We start from the raw sequence: 24,774 nt of genomic DNA, 5'->3' as shown, positions 1-24,774 counted from the left end.
ATACTTTCCATATCATTAATATAAAATTTAATCTGGCATAAGCATTTTTACTTATAATTTTATACTACCTTCATCATTACATTAGGACTAGTGACATACATATTATCATGTCAAATATATCTGTTTAATTAGTGATAATTAAATATTCAGATGTACAAAGAACTAAGTAAATGTTCCTGTGCCATTTTGACTATAAATAAAATTTTAATTATTAAGTTGAACTTTTATTTCCTTCTTACAATCCATAAATAATGTTACTGTCTATTCAAACAAAAGTATTAGCAAAATTGAGCAAAACTGCTGACTATAAACTAAGCCCTAAAAACAAACGCATAAGATGTAGAGAGCAAATTAATTTGAGTCTGAAACACTTTTTGTGCAGAATGTGCAAGAAAAGTGAACTAAGGCAAATTTATCAGAAGTAGCATAGGCATCTATTTTATGAGTATGGCATGTTGCTAACTAAAAGATAAAAATATTCAAGCCATAGTTAAAAGTTCATGCATTGCTCTTCCATAACACAGGCAGTTTGTAGTGAGACTAAACGAAGGAAAAATGATCACTTTTCTAGTCAATGCAAAAGACTTTTGTGACCTAGCTAGACTACAGCTGAGCTTCCAGCGCCAAACCAGTGACCTAAATGAAAGAAAGGTCTCACTCTCCTTCTTACCTTTTACTCACAGCTTGCCAGTTGTCAACTAAGAAGTCTTTTGCGACATACCGGCCAACTTCAGATGCTGCCACAATCTCAATTACATTTGTTTCATTAGAAGTGAATGGAGATGTGCTGATGGCATACTCCATAAATCTGCAAAAGTGCATTTGCAAAAAATACATTTTAAACATCCAACATAAAGAGTTAATTTAAATAAACGAAATCAAAATCGCATGGTTCTAAGATCGTGCAGCACAAATATGCATCATTTTCATACTTACATTAGCACATTTCTATTTTTTTCCATTACCAGGAAATTTCAAGGTAAGTTGAGCATAATCACCTGTTAAGTATCCATGGGTCTTTGCTGCAGCTCATTGCATAAGCAAGTTGAATCTTTTCTTCTTCCTTTGTTGTATTAGTGTAAGTATTTAACAAGATGTCCCACTCTTTATCACTTCCCAAGGCAATGCCATAACATAAAACCACATCTTTAATTGGATAAGGTATTCTGTAAAATATAACATAAAATGATATTTTTCATAGTAGTTATGTTTCCCCAGGTTATCATACTTTAGAGTATGAATCTAGAAAAAATATTTGTAGTCACAGATATAAAGGTCAAAAGTAGGAATCTAGAGAGGCAATTGTCAGAACTGTCATTAGCATTAATTCCATGAGAAGAGATAATCAATTCCAAACTAAGGGGCTTTAAGAAGGAAATTAGAATAGTATAGAGTATATTGATAATACAAGTTGGTCTTGTATCTCATATCTCATTATCACATTTCCTAAGAGTCCATCTGAGGTGGTATATTAAAGGTAATAAAACCAAAATGAGAGTCTCAGCGCTCAGTGAGGCAACAAACTAAGAGAGAGATGGAGAGGGAGGTGCTCTGCTGCACTCATAGATATAACAATCACAAACAATCATAAAGAACAACCTATTAAGATTCAAGTCAAGCAGAGACAGCTCCAAATAAATGCTTATTGGAAGAATGCATTGGCAGTGAAAGGTCCTAGGTGACAATTCATTGTATAAATTCTAGTCTATTGTTATACACAGACCCACATTAAACACTGGTTTTTTTAAAAAAGGTATTTGAAAAGAATAGTAGGAGAGAGCGCCTAACCAAGTGAAAGCAAAACACTCATTCCCACAGTGAGTACATCAAAAAGGGAAATTGCTGGTGCTTAAATAGGACAAAAACAAGAGGAATTACAATATTACTCTTACTCATTTTCTGGATGGTCCACCCATTTTGTGAAGAGTTCTTTTGACAGCTGAAGGCAGTCTTCAAGGCCCAACCAACACGCAGTTCCAAAAAGTTTTTCCAGTGATATTCTTGAAGAAAAAGTCAAAGAAAAACAGTTTATTTTGCATTACCACCTTCATTTTCTCTGCTTCCAAAAATGTGTGTTTCATAAAAAGATGGGTATTTTTAAATATCCTTTCAATGACATTGGGTTTGTTTAAAAAAATTGCTTTTGTGGATGACAGAGATATTTAAGATTCAGAGAAATATTTACTGAGAGGCTCCTAGGCACCAAAAAAAGCTCCTAAGACCAGTATTTTTTGAAAGTGAGAAACAAATTACTGCCATCCTTCATCTCCCTCAAACACACATGGGTGTACACACACTCCACAGCTGTTGTCAATTTATTTTTCCTCTCTTTCACTAGAATTGCCTTATGGATAAAAAATGATTTTAGAGTATCTGATCTAATAGACTTTAAAATAAAGTTCTTCCTCTATACAAGAAAGGGAAAGGGAAGAGTTCATTTCTCCCCTTCTACAATTTGCTTTCTCTTGCTTTAGTGTGTTTCTTCTACTCCTCCTGGCTGTTATATACATGTTCAGAAAAAGAATAAAGGTATTTGGTTGGTTTGGTTTGTTTTTACAGCTGAGCAGGGGTATACACTGTACTTTAAAACAAAATAAGTTCAAAAGAATAGAGTGAAGACCAATAATAAATCCAGGTAAGTGATGCCTTGTGGTCCCTACTCCAGTTTGGGGTCAGGGTAAAGAAACCCAAATTGGCCATAAGTTTCCAGAAAATGCAAGCGCCAAATCTCTGTTACTCCGTCTTCCAGTTTCAACCCAGCCTGGCCTGACCTTCTGATAAGCTGAAGAGGAATGTGTAAGGGTGGAGGTCCTCTGAGAGACAGTTCTAGGTATTCATTTACGTACTCTACTCACTCCCTCTCCTCACCCATCCCAATCTAAAGCTGGTAGCAACAAGCTGGAGTTCTGTGGAAGTGCAGTCTAACTCCCTAGAGCTGCTCTGAAGAGAATTGTCCCTGGGATGCTATAAGAAGTAGGCTGCTTCAGTCCAATTTAGGAGAGCCAAGGATATGTCTGGTTAACAAATATGCTGCCTGATTGAGCACACTTTTGCCTTCCCATTCATTCATACAAATTGCCTAGCCACTCTCGATCCCAGCTATTCCTTACCATTGTCCACCTACTCATCCATTACATTTTATGTCCTTCCAGTCACATCCCTTAGCACTAAAATTTCTGCCCTCCCAGAATAGTACTATTGAGTCAGAATAATCATACTTTGTATATTTTGTATTTCTTGCTTGGTCTAATTGATTTGAACTTGATGTTGGCCAGAAGTTGTAGGTATAATCCCTATACTGTTACTGGCTACAGAGTCCCTCCCTAAATCTAGAGACCATCCTACGCACAAAACTTAGGACACAAGGAAGACGGAAATACTACCACCCCATTTTGCCTCTTGCCTCCTTCCTAGACCACCATGACAATGTGTTTACTCTCCTCACCAAACTGGTAATATGAAAGTCATTTGTGATACTAACCTGTGCTCACACACAGTGACTGATCTATATCACTGTCCACCTACCTCATCTTATCTGCATAATGACTGAATTTATGTTAACAATAATATACAGAGGGGACCTTTTCCCCTGTGGCTTCCCCATGCCCTTCAACTCACTGGTATAGGCTAGCTTTGCTTAGCACCTCTTCACCAATAGTAGGAAACATTTATAATTTCAACCAGTAGTCTAGGCTTTGAGAATATAGAGCTGTAAGTTCCTATGTGTACATGCACGTGCTTTGCAGGTAAATTAAGATCTAAAACGACTATTTTCTGTTAGAATACATGTAGCCCACCAATCTCTGAGCTATTGTTCTCAAATAATGATAGCATATAAAATATCTCAATGAATAACAGGTATGAAGGTTTTATTTTATTACTTCTGGAAGCCTATTAATATGAATGCATTTTATTCAATTATCGCTTCTGAAAACATACTTACAGAGCTAAGTAGTCATCTTGTAATGCCAACACATTTTCACGAATTATAGTTGAATAAATATTCCATATTAAATTAAGTCTCTTTAATAGGTACTTCTATAAACAACAAAGAAAATACACTGTTAATTCTGGCTTGCAAACACTGAATTTTCACTGTGTTCTATTTATTTATCTGAAAAGACATTGATAGGCAAGTGGCAGATACTTCTTTAGAAATTATCTTTATCTGTTATAAATATATAACTGGCTTATTTTTTAACCTCTTTGGGTTTAGTTCCATTTTACATAAAATGTGGTTTACCATAACACCAACGTTACAGTGTATTATGAGGATTAAATAATATAATATATTGCAAGCACATTGCCTGGCACAAAGCAATAACTCAAAAAAATTAGCTATAATTATCATTTAACATCACTGCATACATTTCCAGTTATGTTCAAAATAGAGAAGAAATGTAAAAGTATAAAACAGTCTTTCTACCATAAAACATCCATACTAAGTATACATTCCTCAAAAAAAAAAAAAAGAACTGGTTTATGTCCTGGACAAACTGAAGCCCTAATTTTAAAATAAATATAAGCTATCAGCTGTTAAATATAAAATTATAGAAGTTAGACATTTACTAATATATCCCTAAGAATTAACTAGATGCTGTTCATTGAAATTCTTTAAAAACAAGTATTAGTTTTACTTCTTTACCCAGGACAAGTCATCAGATGTTATCAATGAGCCTCCTCAATTTCACCAAAATTTTAGTGCCTTCTTTTATTAATCACCATCCCAAGGTCAGCTAAATTCCCATTGGTACTTTGGCCACTAGGAAAAAGAAAGTCTGGGACCATTAGAGGTATTTGTGATCTCACCCTCCGAATGGCCCAGAAATTCACTTGAAATCATCACCTAACATACTTTTTGGTTTGTGTGACCCGTAACTCCCTAAAGAGGGCTACCTAACTTTTGCTTTGATTTCACCTTTGCTATTTTTTCCTGTAATTACTGTTTAAGATCTAACAATGGAAAATATATTTTTAAATTTATGATGGCATGCCATTTCTCTGTTCAGTAATTCTAATTTCTCCCTTTCTTTTCCTAACATCAAAAGCATCTTCAAATTTTTACATTTTCTGGAACATATCTCTCTGGATTTAAGTGCTGTTCCTATGAGTCAAAATATTGCAATTATAGACACAGAGTTGTTACAATTCATTCTGGTTGCCTAACAATCTCTTGGGAAAATAGTTGTTAATAAATACTATTCTTTTCCCTAAAAAAACAGGCATACCATTTCCATCCACTTCCGGTTTCTTAGGACACACTGCCACTTCACCAAGAATGAAGTACCCTTCCAAACCTCACTCATCTCCTAGACCAGGTCTACAACTAAGGTATTTTCTTCCAAGATCAATCAGCCATTGTTAAGGAAATGAATATATATATATGGAACTAAGACTATTACTTTGGAAAAGACCTGTCTCACTGATGCTGGCTAAAATACGAACAGAAGAAGAGAGGATTTATTTAAAAACTACATAAGAAAGAATGAAATTACCTTTAATAATGGGTATATATCATAGTTGTTCACATCAGAAACAAGATCCCTGGTTACCAAGTTTACCAAGACTGTATGCCATACTATAATTTCATCTTCTTCAGCAAGGTACTTGGTTAACTCAAGTGCTGTTTCAATCTCAATATAATTGTTTCTGTTTGATTTAAAAACACACACACTCAAAAAACCTTCACTTGCTAAGTAATTTGCATGCGTTCCATATTTGTTCCATGTTTCAATGCCTGACTTCAATAAGGCATGTGAATAAGTCAAGAAATGAGAAGGTAATTGTCTCATCTTATAGAAAGGATGAAACCCAAGCAAAGTTGACAGGCCTTCCATTTCAATTTGGTACTTTCAAGTGTCCAAAGTCTTGAAGGCTAGAGAAAATTCAGGCCAAATGTTGGACTGATTATTAGGAAATAGAGCAGTTATGCATTCTGTATGCATTCTTGTGACAGCATAGTTTGCATTCAACAAGTATTAATTAGAAGTCATTCTCTATCTAATGCTCTGACAGCTGCTGATGTGCACACCAACTACAGGCATACCTCAGAGATATTGTGGATTCTGTTTCAGACACAATAAAGCGAATATCATAATAAAGCAAGTCACACAGATTTTTTTATTTTCCAGTGCATATAAAACTTATGTTTACACTATACTGTAGCCTATTAAGTAGCAATGGCATTATGTCTAAGAAAAACAGTATGCACACCTTAATTTAAAAGTAGTTTACTGTCAACAAATGCTAACAACAATCTGAGACTTCAGCAAGTCATAACCTTGGCTGCTAACTGATCAGGGTGGTAGTTGTGGAAGCTGGGGTGACTATGGCAATTTCTTAAAATAAGCTACAATAAAGTTTGCCACATTGCTCAGTTTCCTTTCACAAAAGATTCCTCTGTAGTATGCGATGCTGTTTAACAGCATTTTACCCACAGCAAAACTTCTTTCAAAATTGGAGTCAATCCTGTCACACACCCTGCTGCTGCTTTAACAACTAAGTATACATAATATTCTCAATCTTTTGATGTCATTTCAACAATGGTCATAGCGTCTTCACCAGGATTAGATTCTTTCTCAAGAAACAACTTTCCTTGCTCGTCCATAAGAAGCAACTTCTCATCCACTCAAGTTTGATCATGAGATTGCAGCAATTCAGTCACATCTTCAGGCTCCACTTCTAATTCTAGTTCTATTGCTATTCCCACCGCATCTGAAGTGACTTCCTCTACTGAAATCCTAACCCCTTGAAGTCATCAATGAGGATTGAAAACTTCTTCAAAACTCCTGTTTATATTGATTTTTTTTTACCTCCTTTCATGCCTCACAAGTGTTCGTAATGGCATTCGGAATGATTCATCCCTTCCAGAAGATTTGCAATTTACTTTGGCCAGATTCATCAGAAGGATCATTATCTATGGAAGCTATAGCCTTATAAAATGTATTTCTTAAATAGTAAGAGTTAAAAGAAAGAAAGAAATTACTCCTTGATCTATGTGCTGAAGAATTGATGCTGTGTTAGTAGGCATGAAAACAGCATTAATCTCCTCATACATCTCCATCATAGTGCTTGTGTAATCAAGTGCATCGTCAATGAGCAGTAATATTTTGGAAGGAATCTTCTTTTTTTTTTTTTTCCTGAGCAGTAGATCTAAGCGATGGGCTTAAAATATTCAGCAAACAATACTGTAAACAGATATGCTGTCATTCAGGCTTTGTTTTTCCACTTACAGAGCACAAGCAGAGTTGATTTAGGTAATGTTTAAGGACACTAGGATTTACAGAATGGTAAATGAGCATTGGCTTCAACTTAAAGCTACCAGCTGCATTAGCCCCTAACAAGAGAGTCAGCTTGTCCTTTGAAACTTTGAAGCCAGGCATTGACTTGTCCTCTCTAGCTATAAAAGGCCTAGAGGGCATCTTCTTCCTATATAAGATTGTTTCATATTGAAAAACCTGTTGTTGGGACAAAAAACCAAACACCACATGTTCTCACTCATAGGTGGGAATTGAACAATGAGAACACTTGGACACAGGAAGGGGAAACATCACACCCCGGGGCCTGTCCTGGGGTGAGGGAAAGGGGGAGGGGGGAGGGATAGCATTAGGAGATATACCTAATGTAAATGACAAGTTAATGGGTGCAGCACAACAACATGGCACATGTATCATATGTAACAAACCTGCACATTGTGCACATGTACCCTAGAACTTAAAATATAATAATACTAAAAAAAAAAAAAAAAAAAAAAACAAAACTGAAAAACCTGTTGTTTGGTGCAGCCCTTTTTTTTTTTTTTTGAAACGGAGTTTTGCTCTGCACCCAGGCTGGAGTGCAGTGGCGCGATCTCAGCTCACTGCAAGCTCCACCTCCCAGGTTCGCGCCATTCTCCTGCCTCAGCCTCCTGAGTAGCTGGGACCACAGGCGCACGCCACCAAACCAGGCTAATTTTTTGTATTTTTAGTAGAGATGGGGTTTCACCATGGTCTCGATCTCCTGACCTCGTGATCCGCCTGCCTCAGCCTCCCAAAGTCCTGGGATTATAGGCGTGAGCCACTGCACCCGGTGGTGTAGCCATTTTAACAATTATCTCAGCTAGATTTTCTGGATAACTTACTATAACTTCTACATCAACATTTGCTGCTTCACCTTGTACTTTGTTGTGGAGATGGCTTCTTTCCTTAATCTTCATGAACTAACCTCTGCTAGCTTTAAACTAGCACATTTTCCTGCACCTTCCTCACCTCTCTTAGCCTTAATAGAATTGAAGAGAGTTAGGACCTTGCTCTGGATTAGGCTTTGGTTTAAGGGAATACTGTGGCTGGTTTGATCTTTTATCCAAATCACTGAAACTTTCTCCCTATCAGCAATAAGGCTGTTTCACTTTTTTTTTAAAAAATCATTCATGTATTCACTGGAGTAGTACTTTTTAATTTCCTTCAAGAACTTATCCTTTGCATCTACAATTTGGCTGTTTGCTGCAAGAGGCCTAGTTTCAGCCTATCTCAGTTTCAACATGCCTTCCTCACTAAACTTAATCATTTCTAGCTTTTGATTTAAAGTGAAAGATGCAGGACTCCCCCTTTTACTTAAACCCCTAAAGGCCATTGTAGAGTTATTAATTGGCCTAATTTTATTTTATTTTTTATTTTTAGACAGAGTCTCGCTCTGTCACCTAGGCTGGAGTGCAGTTGTGTGATCTCGGCTCACTGCAAGCTCTGCCTCCTGGGTTCATTCCTTTCTCCTGCCTCAGCCTCCCATGTAGCTGGGATTACAGGTGCCCGCCACCATGCCCAGCTAATTTTTTTGTATTTTTAGTAGAGACGTGGTTTGCACCATGTTAGCCAGGATGGTCTTGACCCCCTGATCTCACAATCTGCCCGCCTTGGCCTCCCAAAGTGCTGGGATTATAGGCATGAGTCACCGCACCCGGCCCTAATTTCAATATTACTGATTCTCAGGGAATGGAAAGGCCAAAGAAGAGGGAGAGAGATGGAGGAATGGCTAGCCGGTGGAGCAGTCAGAACACACACAATTATTAAGTTTGCAGCCTTATACAGGCACAATTCATTGCACCCCAAAACAATTACAGTCATAACATCAACAATTCCTGTTCACAGATTACTGTAACAGATACAACAATAATGAAAAGGTTTGAAATATTGTAAGAATTACTAAAATGTGACCCAGAGACATAACATGAACACATGCTGCTGGAAAATGATGCCGATAGACTTGCTTGACTCAGGGTTGCCACAAATCTTTAATTTGTAACAAATGCAATATCTGTGAAGTCTTAAAGTGAAGCACAATAAAACAAGGTATGCCTGTAGTACATATGACACTGCACTTGCCTACCATTGAGGAGCTTCAATGAAGAGCTGAGACTTATGCATAAGAAATCAGTAATGAAAAGTCCCAGAAAAGGCAGTGAATACTGTAAAGTAGCAAAGAAGGAAAATATGCACGTAGAAAAGTCAGGGATAAAATAGAAAAGTCAAGGAAGTCTTCATGGAGGAGAAACTTGGGAAGAGCAGTGAAGGATGCATAGGATTAAAATAAGTAGAAAAAGAGGAGGGCAGCCCAGGACAAATAAGATAAGGTGGGAATTAGTGTGATGGGCAGATGAAGCTAACTGAGGCAGAGGATTTCCTTTGTGTATAGTGAGAAATAGGGCCTAATAGGTAAGTCGGCTCAAGCCTGTGCAGATCCTTGGATGTCAGGATGAAGAGTTTAGGTGGAAAGGTACTCTAGGCATTTAAACAATTGGAAAAGCATAATGAAATTGACGTCTAACAATTTTATTGCAATAGTGTTACAGAAGACAGAATGAAATTCAAAAGAACTGAAGACAGGAGGCTAATCTAATAGGCCAGGCAAGAGATGAAAAAAGCTTGGCTTAGTGTGGAAGCAGTGAAAGTGGTAAAGTGAGCCTCCGAAAGACATTTCTAAGAATGAAGAGATAAGACTTGGTGACGGTGCATGTAAGATGAAGTAAAGAGAGGAATCAAGGATATCTCTGAGGTTTCAAGTTTGGGTGATGAAAAGAAGAGTACCTTTGCCATGCAGGGAGAAATTGATAGCAAGAGCAAGGTAGAGACAAAAATGAAGTTCAGGGTTTAAGGTACTGAATTCATATGACCACAGGATATACCTAAGACAGGAGGAAAGATAAGTAACAATGTAGATTTGGAAGTCATCAACATGTCCTTCCACAAACATTTACTGAGGACCTTACATCTGCTGGCACTCTACAGATACGCAATAAAATGGTCACCAAAACCCAAGAGTGAATGAGTTATCAAAGGAAAGATAGAAGAAAGTAATATAACCATGATTGGTGCTAAGAAGCTCACAGTAGTAGAAGAGGAGTCAGATACACAAGGAGAACCAGGTTTGCATATCAGAGTCTAAGGAAGCCAAAATGACATTTTCAGGAGGATGTAGTCAATTATAGTAAAGTCATGGTGATCTTAGAGAGAGAGGAATTTCAGCAAAGTATTAGACAAGGAAATGTACTGCAAGTCACAGAGGGAAAAAGGAGTAAAGAAGGATAAAATAAGTAGACATTTACTCAAGCAATATGTCTGGCTAAAGAAAAAATACTAGATAATTTACTACATATATTCCTAATTTTATTGACTGAAAATTTAAATTCTGAATATTTATTAATTTACCTGGTTATAAACACTTAGCAGCATATCTTACACTGAGTAAATCTAATATAAATAAAATAAATAATTGTGCAATATATTAAAATACAGGCGAGATTGCATTAAAATTGTAGCCACCACCCTTGGATAACAGAAATCACTGCCAAATCTCAATTGGTAGTCTTTTTATTTCCAGCAACTCATTATATTATAAAATTCCATTGCAGCTACAGAATTGCATCCTAGTCTGAATCAGTTATGGCCTATATATACTAAATAATCAAATTCATAGTGATGAAGCTATTATTTTTATAAAGGTCTCGAGGTATATTCTAAAACCATGAGAGAAGAAAATATACTCACTTAGACAAGGAAAAGGCATCATCAATCAACTGCAGTCTGTGAATAACAGGAATAGCCTGCAGAATTAGACCCAAATATGTCCAGAAGAAGATGAGAACATTTTTCAGTAAAATTTTCAAAATAACAACAATTTAAAGATTACTGCTGCCTACAAAACACCTTCATGTGAATTATCTCATCTGCAGAGAAACAATAATTACTGAGGATAGTCCCCATAATTTATTTATCATACATCTGTTTTTTAAATAAATGAACCCTCTGGATATCAATCATAAGGTTTAAATACAGCAGAGAGTTTTGCCAAAATACTCCGGAAACATATCATGTTAAAAAATAAAATAGGCAACCAATTTTAAAAGGCCTCTCCAAACCAAGTATACATTAAATTGTATTTCCACATCCAAATTATTTTCAGGGACGTCTTTGGCATAGAAGCCCTTAAATAAGTATTATTTAGTGTTCTTTTGGTAACATTGAGGTACTATAATTTTTCACATGGTATTTATCTTAAGATTTTACTGATGTGACAGAATGCCACCAACAGTTCCCTTTATATCCGTGGAACGGCAGGGGCCAATTGCCAGTGTAATTCTTTAGACTCCTATTTGAATTCCCTGGCATTGCCGGGCCATAAGACTCTGCTGTCAGCTTAGTCCCTAAGGGGGCCCAAGGCCTCCTACATCATACCTTCAGCACCTCTCAGCACTGTGATCTATTTGGTTCAAAAACTTTATCTTCACAGCATTTCTTTAAGGGTCCGAGCAAGTCAAGTTAAATTCTTCAGCTGGTATGGTCTAATTTCTTTTCTGGCAGTACTAACACGTTTTCTAGATTAATATTAATCATAAAGATTCTCTTTTATTTGCTCACCAATTATGTTGTAGAAATAATTTGCCTCTGTTTTTCAATAAGTAAATCTACAATGGTTTCAATAAATCATTACTATAATGGTATAACCTCGTGCTTTCATGGCTTAGAATGCCCTTCAAAATGTAATAAGAATTTAGATACTTCGCAAAGATTTGAAAAGAAAATATTATTGTAAGTGGCCTTTGTAGCTTTATTCAAAATCCCAATAATTTGTTTTAATTACAGAATATGTTATGAATCCCTGAATTGTGTCAGGCCTTTGTTAAACATAATACATATATTATCTTATTTAATCTTCACTATAAACCTTTAAGTTTGGTATATTACACCCATTATTACACATATAAGAAATTGAGGTACAACCAGGATGCCTTGTCTAGCCTTTTAATGGTTGATCTTTCTGTTAGGAAGAGACTCCACCTCCACTCCCACCCCTCACCTCCAGGAATACTGAAGAGGGTTTTTTGTTTGTTTTGGTTTGTTTTGTTTTATCACATATTCTTAAAAAGGGGAGATTTGGCTCGAAGGTGCCATCCATCTGGCAAACAATGAACAAAACAGGAACATAAGTCTTCCTGACCCAGAACCTAAGCTCTAAACCAATATGCTAGAGAAACTGCTGTGTGTCTCAGAGAACCTTCAAACACAGAGACACTTAACACACAGACATCTTTTAGTTCAGCACTCCAGTTTCGTAAATGGAGTCTAAATGAACCACCCAAGGGCTCCCAGCAAGTCACAGCAGAGACAACAGTACTGACTCCTAAGCCGGCGTCCAGCTCCACTCATGGAAATTTAGTTTAATCCAGTTAAAATCTGATTGATTAGAACTGGCCAACATTTTAGTGTTTATACACTGCATAATCACTTATAGTTTTTTTATGATATAAAGTGATATTGGATTATTACTGATGTTTTGTGAATTAACTTCTCTCTTCTGAGGGAGAGTGGAAATATGTTTTTAGAAGTAAAATTAGTATTTTCTAGCATTTACTGAGTACCTATTATGGGTTTAGAAATTTTAAGTATACTTTCACCTACATCATCTCTAATCCTCATGATGAATAAAATAGAATAATATTCTCATTTTAAAACGAAGAAATGGAACCAGGACATTTAAGTAATTTGCCGAAGATCACAAAACTAATGATTAATAGGAAAATGCATCCTGATTCCTACCTGGAAAGGTTGTTTTGGAAAAGCAAGATGAATGTTCAAAAACACAACACATTTAATCAAAATCTCCACTTGCTAAGAATAAGAAAAAAAAAAATCTTTTGTAAGCCTGGAGGTGAGGGGCGGGGATGAAGGTAGAATCTCTTCCTACCAGAATGTTCCACCTCTAAAACACTAGAGAAGGCATTATAAATTATATTTAATTAAAAGCATCAAAAGTAACCTTACCTTAGGATCCTTTTCAAGTTGTTGATTTAGTTTCTTCCAACCTAATTTATCATAATTAACTCTATAATATCCAGTCATATTCAAATTCAAAATCACCCAGTCATGGTCAGAATCTGAAACTTGCATTTCAGGGAATACTTCTATAAAGGAATATGGGAATAATTTGAAATGGTACATTTAAAAAAGGTTTTAATACCTATTTATACTACATACTCAATTCTAAACAATAAACAATAAAACAAAAAATTAAAGGAATTCTAAAATATATATTGCTCTTACCAGGTCATTGTATATTTTTCACATGTAATAGCTTTTGATTTGACACTTTTCTTTAAAACTCTATGTTCAACAAGAATATATATATATACATATATATATATATATATATATTTTTTTTTTTTTTTTTTTTTTGAGACGGAGTCTCGCTCTGTCGACCAGGCTGGAGTGCAGTGGCCGGATCTCAGCTCACTGCAAGCTCAGCCTCCCGGGTTCATGCCATCATGCCATTCTCCTGCCTCAGCCTCCCGAGTAGCTGGGACAATAGGCGCCCGCCACCGCGCCCGGCTAGTTTTTTGTATTTTTTAGTAGAGACGGGGTTTCACCGTGTTCGCCAGGATGGTCTCGATCTCCTGACCTCGTGATCCGCCCGTCTCGGCCTCCCAAAGTGCTGGGATTACAGGCTTGAGCCACCGCGCCCGGCCAAGAATATTTTAGTTTGAAATGAGATAGTTTTTCAAAAGCTAGACATCTCAGTATTTTATTCCCTGCCTTTATATGTGCATATATGTAAAGATGTTTTTAAAATTTGTTACTTACTGCTTCTTTGATCTAGCCAAACTAAAGATTGCGTAGTTCCATTTTTTATCCAAAGAATAGGGACAATCCATGTGTCACTTATTGGAAGAAAATAAAAACTTTAGTTACTTTTCGCACATAAAAACATACACTCTGAGCCATGATTAAAGAGACGATGAAATAGCACACAGAACTCGGGTTCTTTGGTCATTCTCTCTAGATATGCAGAGAGGATTACTCACCACTGTTTTTACAAGCTAGTTTTACTTTCGCTATTGTTTACTCCTCTCTCCTGTTATGTCTTATGGATTTACTTCCTTTTATAACTTAGGTAGCTACTAAAACTCTTATGTCTGAAACCTTCAAGGCCTGTGTATGTTAAATTATAGACACCTGGCTTCACTCAAGGGTAGTTCAAATGCTGCAAACAGACCCAAATCCATCCATGCCCAGAGAGGTGAAAAGTAGTTTAGAAGAAAGAGCTTGACAATCACTTCAAAATACTTTCAGCCTCAAGCATTCTCCCCATCTGAAAAGTATTCAACAGGAATCATCCATGACATTTATATTTATTGAATGTCTGCATTCTTCCCACATTGCTGGATATGACCTGGATGAAGTAGCCAACCACAGGAAGCACATTCATCATCGGAAGAGATACTCTACTCAGAGTTTGGGCAATATTTCTAATCTTGTTAAGCTCTCACAAGCCTGGTGTCTTGAAGACTGTCAGCTGTGGGTCTGTGTTTATCTGCATAGCTAAGACACACAGGTCTTCTCAAAAATCGCAGAGTAATACAGGGAGAAGGAACTTTTGAGTGTCCCATTTCTCTCTCCTGAGGCTTTAAAGAAAGAATAGAACTATCTGAAAATTTTGGTGATGGTATTTGAAAATTAATTACTCATTTGTGCTGATACTGCAATGAAATGTGAAGATTAAAACTACCAAAAACTGTTGAAAATCAGCTAATAAATTAAGAAAGGGAAGAGAAGAAGAAAGGGATATAGTCTAGGCTATTTTATACTCTTTTCACTTTTACACAATCTTTTGGGATACATGCTACTGCGTGTATTTTATAGATAAGGCAACTGAAACTCACAGAGCTTAAATAACACCTAAGGTTTGAATTTTTGAGAAGTCAATATCTGAACCCAGGTCTAACAGAATCTAAAGGCCATCATTCTAATGTTGTGGGTATGGCTACAAACACACAAATGCACGCATCCACACACATATGTGCACACCCCCGCACAGAACTATTCCTCAAGGAAATAGTTACCATTCAGTTTCATTTTTAAGGAAGAGAAGACTACTCTGCAATAAGACTTCCTTTCCTCTTTACTAACATGTGGCAATCTATGGCTCTATCTTATTGTCTCCAACTTAGAATCCCAAGTAATTCATTACCTCTGTCTGAGGGACGAAGAGGAACACACAATACCCCACAGCTTGGGTCGTTGATGTAACCCTAAATCCCAGGGTAGGGGCACTGTGTCTGGAATCCCTAACTGTGGGTCTCTGGCCTTGCCTGGACACAAGGACTCTGCTTCACCCTAGTACACAGTCACATAGCAGAAGTGTGTATGCCCAGCGGGCGTAATGCTTCTTCACCCACAGGCTGGATTCCATTGGGTCAGAGCTCACCCCAAGGAAAGTGAAGACAAAGAAGAGCAAAGCTACCTACTTGCTGGTTAGAAGAGTCTGATTTTTAACCTTTTCAAGATAAAATGGCTCCTGTTTCATGATGCCAGTAGACACATTTAAAGTGATCACTGGAAAACCACTCTGGTGTGTCCAACTGTCCATTATTTTTTTTATTGTTGCTGGCAAAATAACTGTACTCTGGTCATCTATGGCCTGTTTTAAAAAATCATCACAAAAGCAGGTAAGGTTATCAGTGAAACATTTTGAAGTAGCAATGTCCAAAAAGAAGCTCGGTAGCTATTCTCTTCCTCACTTATGTAGTAGTCCTGCAGTGGGTGATCCTCTGAGGCAAATTTGGAACTCTGTTTATATATGAATGGTTCTTTAATTAATTCATTCAATAAATATGAACACATATTTATTGATCTAACATGTTCCATGCTCTGTTCTGGGCACTGGAAATATAGTGAAGACTAAAGACACTACCCATGACCTAAGGGAGTTCTACAAGACAAAGTTGTTTTTCTGTGGAACTGCCATTCACCCATGGCCTCCCAGTCTTTTCCAGTATCATACAAAACAACTCAGCAAGAACGTGTCAGAAAGTAGGACAATTACCATTTGAAAATGCCTCCACAGATCATCTTGCTCAGCATTTGAGTAGGAAAACGTCTTCAAATATGACTGTAAAAATAGAAAAGTTAAGGTTAAAATAAATAACATGCCAAAGCAATTTCTGTTTACTGCCATCCAGGTAACAACTATTTTGCAAGCTCACCTTGAGTGCACTGACAAATAAATGCTCATTCAAGAAACCAGAAAGCATCCGGGCCATAGACGCTCCCTAGGAAAAAAGAAGCTCTCCGTTATTTGAACGAAATTCAATATCCCCATACTGACACATTCCATATTTATAAGCAATATTCTGAGCTGTGCTCCTGATTGCATTTTGCATTTTAGTTGAATGTTTGAATTATTTCGGAATGTGCTAATAAAATAGTACACTAATTAAGAGGTAAAAGGTAAGCAGATGTCCTACATGTAAAGAGTGCAGAGTACATAACATTTTTAAAAATTGAGATCTTTACATAGCAAGAATAAATTTCCATCAAGCAGAAGGGTTCACCTTAAAAGTAGCAAGTTGTTAAAGTCTATGGTTGATGGATCCAAGCATTAATATGGGCTTGTTTGATATTTGCAAGGTGAGAATTAATTTAATCATGTTTTCTGAAACCTATGTATTGAATTAAAATAAGGTTATTTTCATAAAAAGTTTTAAGTTGTATATTGATATAGGACCCTTAGAATCCATTTTATGCAACTTTCTACAAGAATACAAAGCCAAAGGAAATTTCTAACTGCTTTTACCTTGCTGTAAGTAAATAAGTCATAGAGTTCCTCTATTTCACTTGTTTTGAAATGTTCCACCTTCAAGGCCACAGCTCTAGTCACCAGGGCGTGATCTTCTCTGAGGACATTATGTAAAATGTTGGAAAAAAAGATCTCATTCTATAAAGGAAAAGATTGAGCAACATTAACTCCTGAGGTGTCACAGAAAACCAAAATTCTATGGTCCTCAAATACTTTCAAAAACTGATATTGAAGAGGGAGAAAATTCAGTAATTGAGAAGTGTCTATGAATTGAAAGATGCCAAATAAGTCAGGATTCCTTGAATAACAAAACTATAAGACACTTTCTTTCCCATTTGTATCCTTTTTCATTTCAGTTTTTAAAAAGTCAATTACAAAGTTAATACAGTTTCCAAAAGCCACCTACATTTCCGACAGGGAGGTCCATGCCATCCTGAAAGAGCCTTCCTTAAGGTGGTTTTAATTATCTAAAATTTCATCAGTAATTTTATCAATAACTCCTTAAAATTAATCAGCCTCTCTTTCATGAATATTTACAAACTAAAAGCATGCCAGATCTACAAATTCACAAAGATGCGGACGTAATAAATGAAAATTGAAAATAAATCTGGATACTACAGTTTATGGCTCATGCATTAAGATAAGGCAATTTATTACATTTTAATGAGAACCACAGGACTCTTCAAAAGACTAGCTCTCTCTCAGACACATGACAAGGGCAATTTCTCCCTGAAGTAAAGCTAGAAGAAAAACCAGTTTATAGCCAGAGAGTCTTGTGATGACAGAGCTAGAGCAAAGACCAGTGGAGAAGTTATACTGACACACGTTCATAGCCTGGAGAACCGGGTGAACCCCTCATGATCCACAGGAACCCTCAAGTCCCTACTGACTATCTTTGGGATCTGTAAGTTGACTCTCTCAGCCTTTGACAGCGTCAGATTTTCAAAACCTGTTGCACTTCCATTTGCCAATGTTCTCATCAATGCCTTTCTATAAGCATATTATTTTTAGGCTAGTAATACCATCGATTAGGCTATTATCAAACTCTGCTTTTCCGGAAATAAGAAAACCTATCATTTAGAGCAATACATCTCAAATTTTAACATGAATAAGGATCACCAGGGCATTTTGTCAAAATCATCTTCTGATTCAGTTGGTTTGGGTTGGAGCCTGTATTTCTAATAAACAACCCGATGATGCTGATGCTGCTAGTTTGAGAATCACACTGAGTAGCAAGGATTTGGAGGAGTCATCAGTAAGCATGGATTCTATTAGTTTAACACTCAAGGCGTCTTGAGAGTGTCTTACTGGTGACCTATAACCACCATGTAGAAAATAGAGAAAATAAAATCACCCGTAATATCGCACCCTCAGATCACCACTGTTAAAATGTTAGTGTAGTTCTTTTCCATCGTTTTTCCTATGTACTATTTATTCCCATAGTTGTAAAAACTTTTTATCTTGCTTATTTACTTATTATAGCATTTTACAATTTTGCTACCTCATCTTTATAATTATCCCTTATAATGGCTGCTGCATTATAAAGAAAACAGAAACATAAATTGAAAGAAAACAACCCAAAATTTAATAGTGTGATCAAATCAAGATGATTTTCTTCTTTTCAAAGTACAGCAGATAAAAATGTTCCAAAAAAAAAACCTTAAAATATATAAATACATAGCTGCAAAATAACCTATCAGGTCAATGGCCCATAATTGATTCAATCATTTCCCTTTTATTAGCTAGGCATTTAAGTTACTTTCAGCTTTTTGCTGTTTTAACCAGTTTTAATGAATATTTTTGCACATACTGCTTCTCTACATTTTGTGGGTCTCCCCTAACCCCATCAGAACAGATTGTCTTTCTTTCTTCTGCCTGCCTGGCATAAGGTTTTATGTAATCTTCTTGATATCACTATAACCATACAAGGTAATTAATGAGTGAGACAAACACCTCTTCCTCAACACCCTAAAGGTCTTTCTACTCTGGGCCTCCCATAAAGTGATGCTGTCCGTAGCCTGTTTCAGTTCTATTGGAGGGAAACATTACATAAAACATGATGTCAGCTTTAAAAAACAAACAAAAATAAATAAATAAATAAAACTAGCTACTGCATATAGTGATTAGATAACGTGAATCTGTATAGTCACCATTAATTTGTCCCACGAGCTGCAATATGTCAGAGAAGGCCTATTAAAATTTCTTCCCTTTTTTTTTTTGGAGACAGTCTCACTCTGTTGCCCAGGCTGGAGTGCACTGGTGTGGTCATAGCTCGCCGCAGCTTCAATTTCCTAGGCTCAAGCAATCGTCTCACTGCAGCCTCCTGAGCAGCTGGGACTACAAGGGTGCACCACCATGCCCAGCTAACTAAAAAAAAATTTAGTAGAAACGAGATTTCACTATGTTGCCCAGGCTGGTCTTAAACTCCTGAGCTTAAGAGATTCTCCCACCTTGGCCTCCCAAAGTGTTGGAATTACAGGTGTCAGCCACCACACACAGCATAGAATCTACTCTTATCCTTAGAAATATAACACTATTTATTGTAATAAATTTGTACAGAATATCATGATGATTAAAAACACAGAATCTGGGCCGGGCGCAGTGGCTCAAGCCTGCAATCCCAGCACTTTGGGAGGCCGAGACGGGCGGATCACGAGGTCAGGAGATCGAGACCATCCTGGCTAAAACTGTGAAACCCCGTCTCTACTAAAAAATACAAAAAACTAGCCGGGCGAGGTGGCCGGCGCCTGTAGTCCCAGCTACTCGGGAGGCTGAGGCAGGAGAATGGCATAAACCCAGGAGGCGGAGCTTGCAGTGAGCTGAGATCCGGCCACTGCACTCCAGTCTGGGCGACAGAGTGAGACTCCGTCTCAAAAAAAAAAAACAAAAAAAAACCCCACAGAATCTGGAGTTAAAGTGCCTGTGTACGAATCCTTCCTCCGTCCTTTAGGAGTTAGGTGACTCATCAAAGACCACCAACTTTATCTCTCTGAAACTCAGTTGCCATCTGAAAATGGGTTAAACAACAATGTCTTCAAAGGATTATTATGAGGACTAAATTAATTTTCATAATGTTACAAGCACAACAGATAGCAAATAGGACATGCTCCATAAGGGTTAACCACTGTGGTGATTACTTATCATTATTTTTATTATTATCCTTCAGAATTGTTCTGAGGATTGAATGAGATAATATAAATAATTCTATTTAAGTACATAAAACTAGTACCTAGTTAGTGGTAGTTGTCTCAACAGTACCTAGCAGATGCCATTATCATCTGTTGAATGACTGCAGGAAACCCATTTTACAAATGAGGAAGTAAAGCTCAGAGGTGTTCATCTGCCTTCCTCAGCTTACCGTCATAGTAAAGGCAGAGTAACATCTGATGGCTGCAGTGCCCATGTGTACCTTTTCCCTTCACCAAGTCTGCTGCTTTCTTAGATCAGGCAGCAGGAAGGTGGAGGAAAGTCAGTGAGTGGCAATGTCAGGGCTAGAGCTTCAGAGATCCAGAAAGGCTTCGTCCTTAATGTTCTGACCCCTTGAGCATAATCCATTCATATCAGCTGAAACTAGACCTCGAAATAGAAAAAAATTGAAAATCTATTTCTGCCTAAGGGTCTATGATTCTGTTACTCAATTTCAATCACATTATTAGATTAAAAGGAGGTTAAAGTTCTTGATCTCCAAAAATCTTTGAAAGGAAAGCTAAGCTTTTTAAAAACAAAGAACGTGGCAATGTCCTCAATCGCCAGGATCTGATGCTTTCACTCAGCTCCACAAGCAACTAAGAGATATAGAAAAGACTGACTAACAAACCAATGATAAAAAGAAATAATTAAAAGGTACAAAAAGAGACTAACGTTGTAATCTTAGCTTCAAAAATACCAGGAAGATGTTTTTGGCAAGTTTTGTGAGATACTGATAATACCTTAACCATTTTAGTTGTTATAAGAGGTAACTGAAATTGATGTTCATGATGTATTCTATCTACTTAAGAAAATAGAGTAAATTTCATTGTCTTACGGGAATTAAACTTCTTCCCTTATTAACTCTATCCACAGAGTTAACTTAGGACATATCCAACTCCTTTTAAAAGAAGTTAGAGATGGCACTAACCATGAGTGAATAAAAGTTATGAAAGAGAGATACAAATGATTTTGTAGGCATAGAGTAAGTGGAAAGGACTGTTGGAGACAGCTAAGACAATAAATACACACTATATGTAGATAAAGTATGTGTATATATATATATATATATGAAAAGAATTGTATATTGAAGACACACACACACCCCATTAGCTTCTTGAGGATAAGAACAATCCAGTGTGTTTTTGCCATAGAGCACAGTGGTTAAAAGCATGGGCTTCGCAGTTAGCATGACCTGGAATTGAATCTCAGTTCTGACATTTAATAACTATGAGACGTTGAGCAACTTACTTAATGCTTCTATACCTCAGTTTCCTCGTGTGTAAAATAGAAATAACAACAGCACTCATACGGTTGGTTTGAGGACTGAATAAGATGATGTATGTATAGTGCCCACACTGTCTGGCACTTAAGTTCTAAGTACTCACTGCATGGTAAATACAGTATTATTGTTGTTATCATCATGCTTGTCATCAGACTAGACCCAGATAGCTGGTTATAAAATCAGGCCTGTCCCGATTGGGCAAATGACCTTGGGCAAGTCATTTAACCTTTCAGTACTTCAGTCTCCTGATCTATATAATGACATCCAAACTTTCCTCCAGGACAAGTAGGGCCTGTGCATAGTCCAGGGGGAGGAAGAGAGAGGCGCTGCCGAGTGACTGGGCTGGGGGACTCTTATAGGGTGTCTGTAAAGGGCGGGGAGGTGGCATGGAACTCCGGTGTTAAAAGACTGCACTACATCAGTGCTTGCCAGATCTGTGATTTCACAAACAGATAAAAAGAGATTTTTAAAAAGGTTTCTGTGGCACTAAGATAGGCTTGTCAACTTCTTTTTCCTGCCAAACTATCAACCAAAACAAGTACCATCTACCTACCGTCCATTATCAAGTTTCATAAAAGAAGGAAAGCTTACTTCCAAAATAATAGAAAGAATATCATCTTAGAATTTCCTTCAGAATGAATAGATTTAGCCTGTAAAGAAGATCCAGCAAGTAGAGATAGCATTAAATATTAATAAACACTTTGAATGAGTGAAGGCAGGGAGGAGAAAAGAGGTCAATAATCCAGCCTTGGAACAACGGGAGCTGAGATGAGACGGGGACCAGCAAAGAGGCAGGAAGGAGCAATCCTGAGGACCAGAGAGGTTACAGGAGACAGAAGAGAGGAGGGGAAGAAGATGCAAACCAAGAAAGGACCTCTAGTTTATAAAAGAAGTGAGGTTTATACCAAAAGATAACATTAAGTCTAAACATTTAGATAGCTAAATCAAATCAATTAGGTTTTATCATGGCATTCTAAAAGCACTACATAATTACCCTAAATAAATTAAATATCAGAAGTAAAACCTACAGTTGAAAGAATTAGATTTGCACATGGATGTATTTATTTTTCAATATTACTATTTACTCAAATTAGCAAAACAATATCAGCAATAGTATTAAATATGAAGTATCATATTACTTATCATAAAAGCCATACACTACTGTTACAGTTGCTTTAAAATACACTCTAGGTTGGGCACGGTAGCTCATGCCTGTAATCCCAGTACTTGGGAGGCCGAGGCTGGTGGACCTTTGAATCCAGGAGTTTGAGACCAGTCTGGGCAACATGGCGAAACCCCATCTCTACAAAAAAATACAAAAATTATCTGGGCATCGTGGCACACGCCTGTAGTCCCAGCTATTCGGAAGGCTGAGGCGGGAGAACTGCTTGAGCCCAGGAGGTCGAGACTGCAGTGAGTCAAGATCGCGCCACCACACTCCAGCTTGGGTGACAGAGCAAGACCCTGTCTCCAGCCTGGGTGACAAAGCAAGACCTAGACTATATACATATATAGTCCATATAGTAGGAATAAGAAATATATGTAGTAGGAATAAGTGAAAATAATCTTAGGTAGTCATTTAAAATCTTTTTAAAAAAGATCTAATGATTTGTAGAAATGCTCAGGATTATGAAGTGGAAATACGAATAGGTAGAAATATGAAGTAGAATATGAAGTAAAAAAAGCAATATAAAATTTTATGTAATCCCCACTTTCAAAAACATTTACAATAGATAAAAAGCCTGGAATTTAAAAAAAAATATATCAAAACGATAACACAAATTATTTTTGGTATTATAGGTAATTTATTATTTCTTGTATTTTCCTGTATTTTATACATTTTCAAGAATTAATATGCATTACTTCTATAATTAGGAGAAAAAATGTTAAATAAACTTAATAAACATACTTACTCTTGGGAGTTTAGGATTAAAGTAGTTAATTACTTCAAACTCAAAATAAGATGCAAAACCCTCCTTGAGCCAGATGTTGTTCCACCAATTCATGGTAACCAAGTTTCCAAACCACTTTTGGAAATGAGAAGAAAAAAGAGCTTTCTTAAATTTAATTTTTAAGTTATATTCATTGTAATTGCATGTTAAGTAAATGTAAGGTCAAAAGACATAATTAAAATTTATTTGTCATCAATAACAAAACTTGAAGACAGGACAGCAAAAAAACAAGTTGTTGTTTTCACATAAAGAGATATTAGTCATGCATTTTTTTTCTCAGAAATATTCCATGTTCAGTGATTAAAAGCAATTTTTGTTTTAAGACTGCGATGTTTAAACATAAGGTCAGTTAGAATAGCATTTCTTAAACTGTCCACTTGGCCCAAAAGTTGTTTTTAGTTCCATAAAACAGAAGCCCTGAATGCTGACTTGCCACCTACTAATTCTAGTACCTTATACTCTAAATAGGCTGCAACTGGATTTTACTTTAAGCAGTTGTTTATATTTTAAGAACATAATTTGATCTGTGCCATGTACAAATCACTCAAGTAATCATATGTTCTGCAATATGGTTCAGCTGTAATTATTTTCTGTTTGAACTGAACAGAAAAAAAAAAAAAAAACAGTACCAAATGGATGATGAACAGGATGAGGAAAGAAAAACAATGATTTCCAAACTAACAAACCCAAGGCCTGGTATTTAACCAAATTCTTATAACAGCTATAATTACTAATAGCCTGTATTGCAAAACAATGTGTCACTTAGGCTATCATTAAAAAAGGACACTTTGGGTGACTTAATAAAACTTGTGAATGTGTGTGTTTTACTGTGCACCAGGGTATTAGTCAATCCTAGTAAATCGCTCTTTTCCAAAACTTCTTATGGAGCCTCATTACTAAGATAACATCGTTGAGATTATTTCTTTCTTAACAGATTTGTATTAATGGAGCAGACACTGAAATGCAGATATGAAAATCTTCATCAAATTAAACAGCTAAACTTCTAAAATCCCAATGCAAAAGCAAATGATCTGATTAAATGGATTGTCGTTTACACAACCATTGGGAATGCAGCTCAAGGGTTAATTATTGCCACCTTGCTAATGTATTACCTGCATCCATTTAACCTCTCTCCAACAACAGCAACAACAACTAGAAATTTATAACAATCTGCTGATGAAATGTGCATAGCTTTCAGTGATCCTTTTGAATAGCCCTTAGTTTAGGTGAAATGAAAATAAAATACTC

General features: G+C 36.6%; 1 protein-coding gene across 2 annotated transcripts in view; it reads right to left on the bottom strand.

Moving 5' to 3' along the window:
- LVRN (laeverin) overlaps positions 1-24,774 on the bottom strand; it is a 73,752-nt gene that overhangs the window by 12,331 nt on the left and 36,647 nt on the right. For both annotated transcript variants that reach the window (XM_001086413.5, XM_078005112.1), the window contains exons 6-18: positions 23,488-23,601; positions 17,101-17,241; positions 16,511-16,576; positions 16,351-16,416; positions 15,773-15,945; positions 14,109-14,185; positions 13,293-13,432; positions 11,019-11,074; positions 5,496-5,649; positions 3,944-4,038; positions 1,893-2,000; positions 999-1,166; positions 671-808 (exon numbers count right to left, since the gene is read on the bottom strand). In XM_001086413.5, the coding sequence (XP_001086413.1) occupies positions 671-808; positions 999-1,166; positions 1,893-2,000; positions 3,944-4,038; positions 5,496-5,649; positions 11,019-11,074; positions 13,293-13,432; positions 14,109-14,185; positions 15,773-15,945; positions 16,351-16,416; positions 16,511-16,576; positions 17,101-17,241; positions 23,488-23,601 (1,496 nt within the window). The remainder of the gene's footprint in view (positions 1-670; positions 809-998; positions 1,167-1,892; positions 2,001-3,943; positions 4,039-5,495; positions 5,650-11,018; positions 11,075-13,292; positions 13,433-14,108; positions 14,186-15,772; positions 15,946-16,350; positions 16,417-16,510; positions 16,577-17,100; positions 17,242-23,487; positions 23,602-24,774) is intronic.

The sequence above is a fragment of the Macaca mulatta genome, chromosome 6 (genome assembly GCF_049350105.2).
Source record: "Macaca mulatta isolate MMU2019108-1 chromosome 6, T2T-MMU8v2.0, whole genome shotgun sequence".
In the NCBI taxonomy this organism is placed as follows: Eukaryota; Metazoa; Chordata; class Mammalia; order Primates; family Cercopithecidae; genus Macaca; species Macaca mulatta.
The sequence above is the reverse complement of the archived record's forward strand: the minus strand, read 5'-3'. Positions and strand labels throughout refer to the sequence as shown.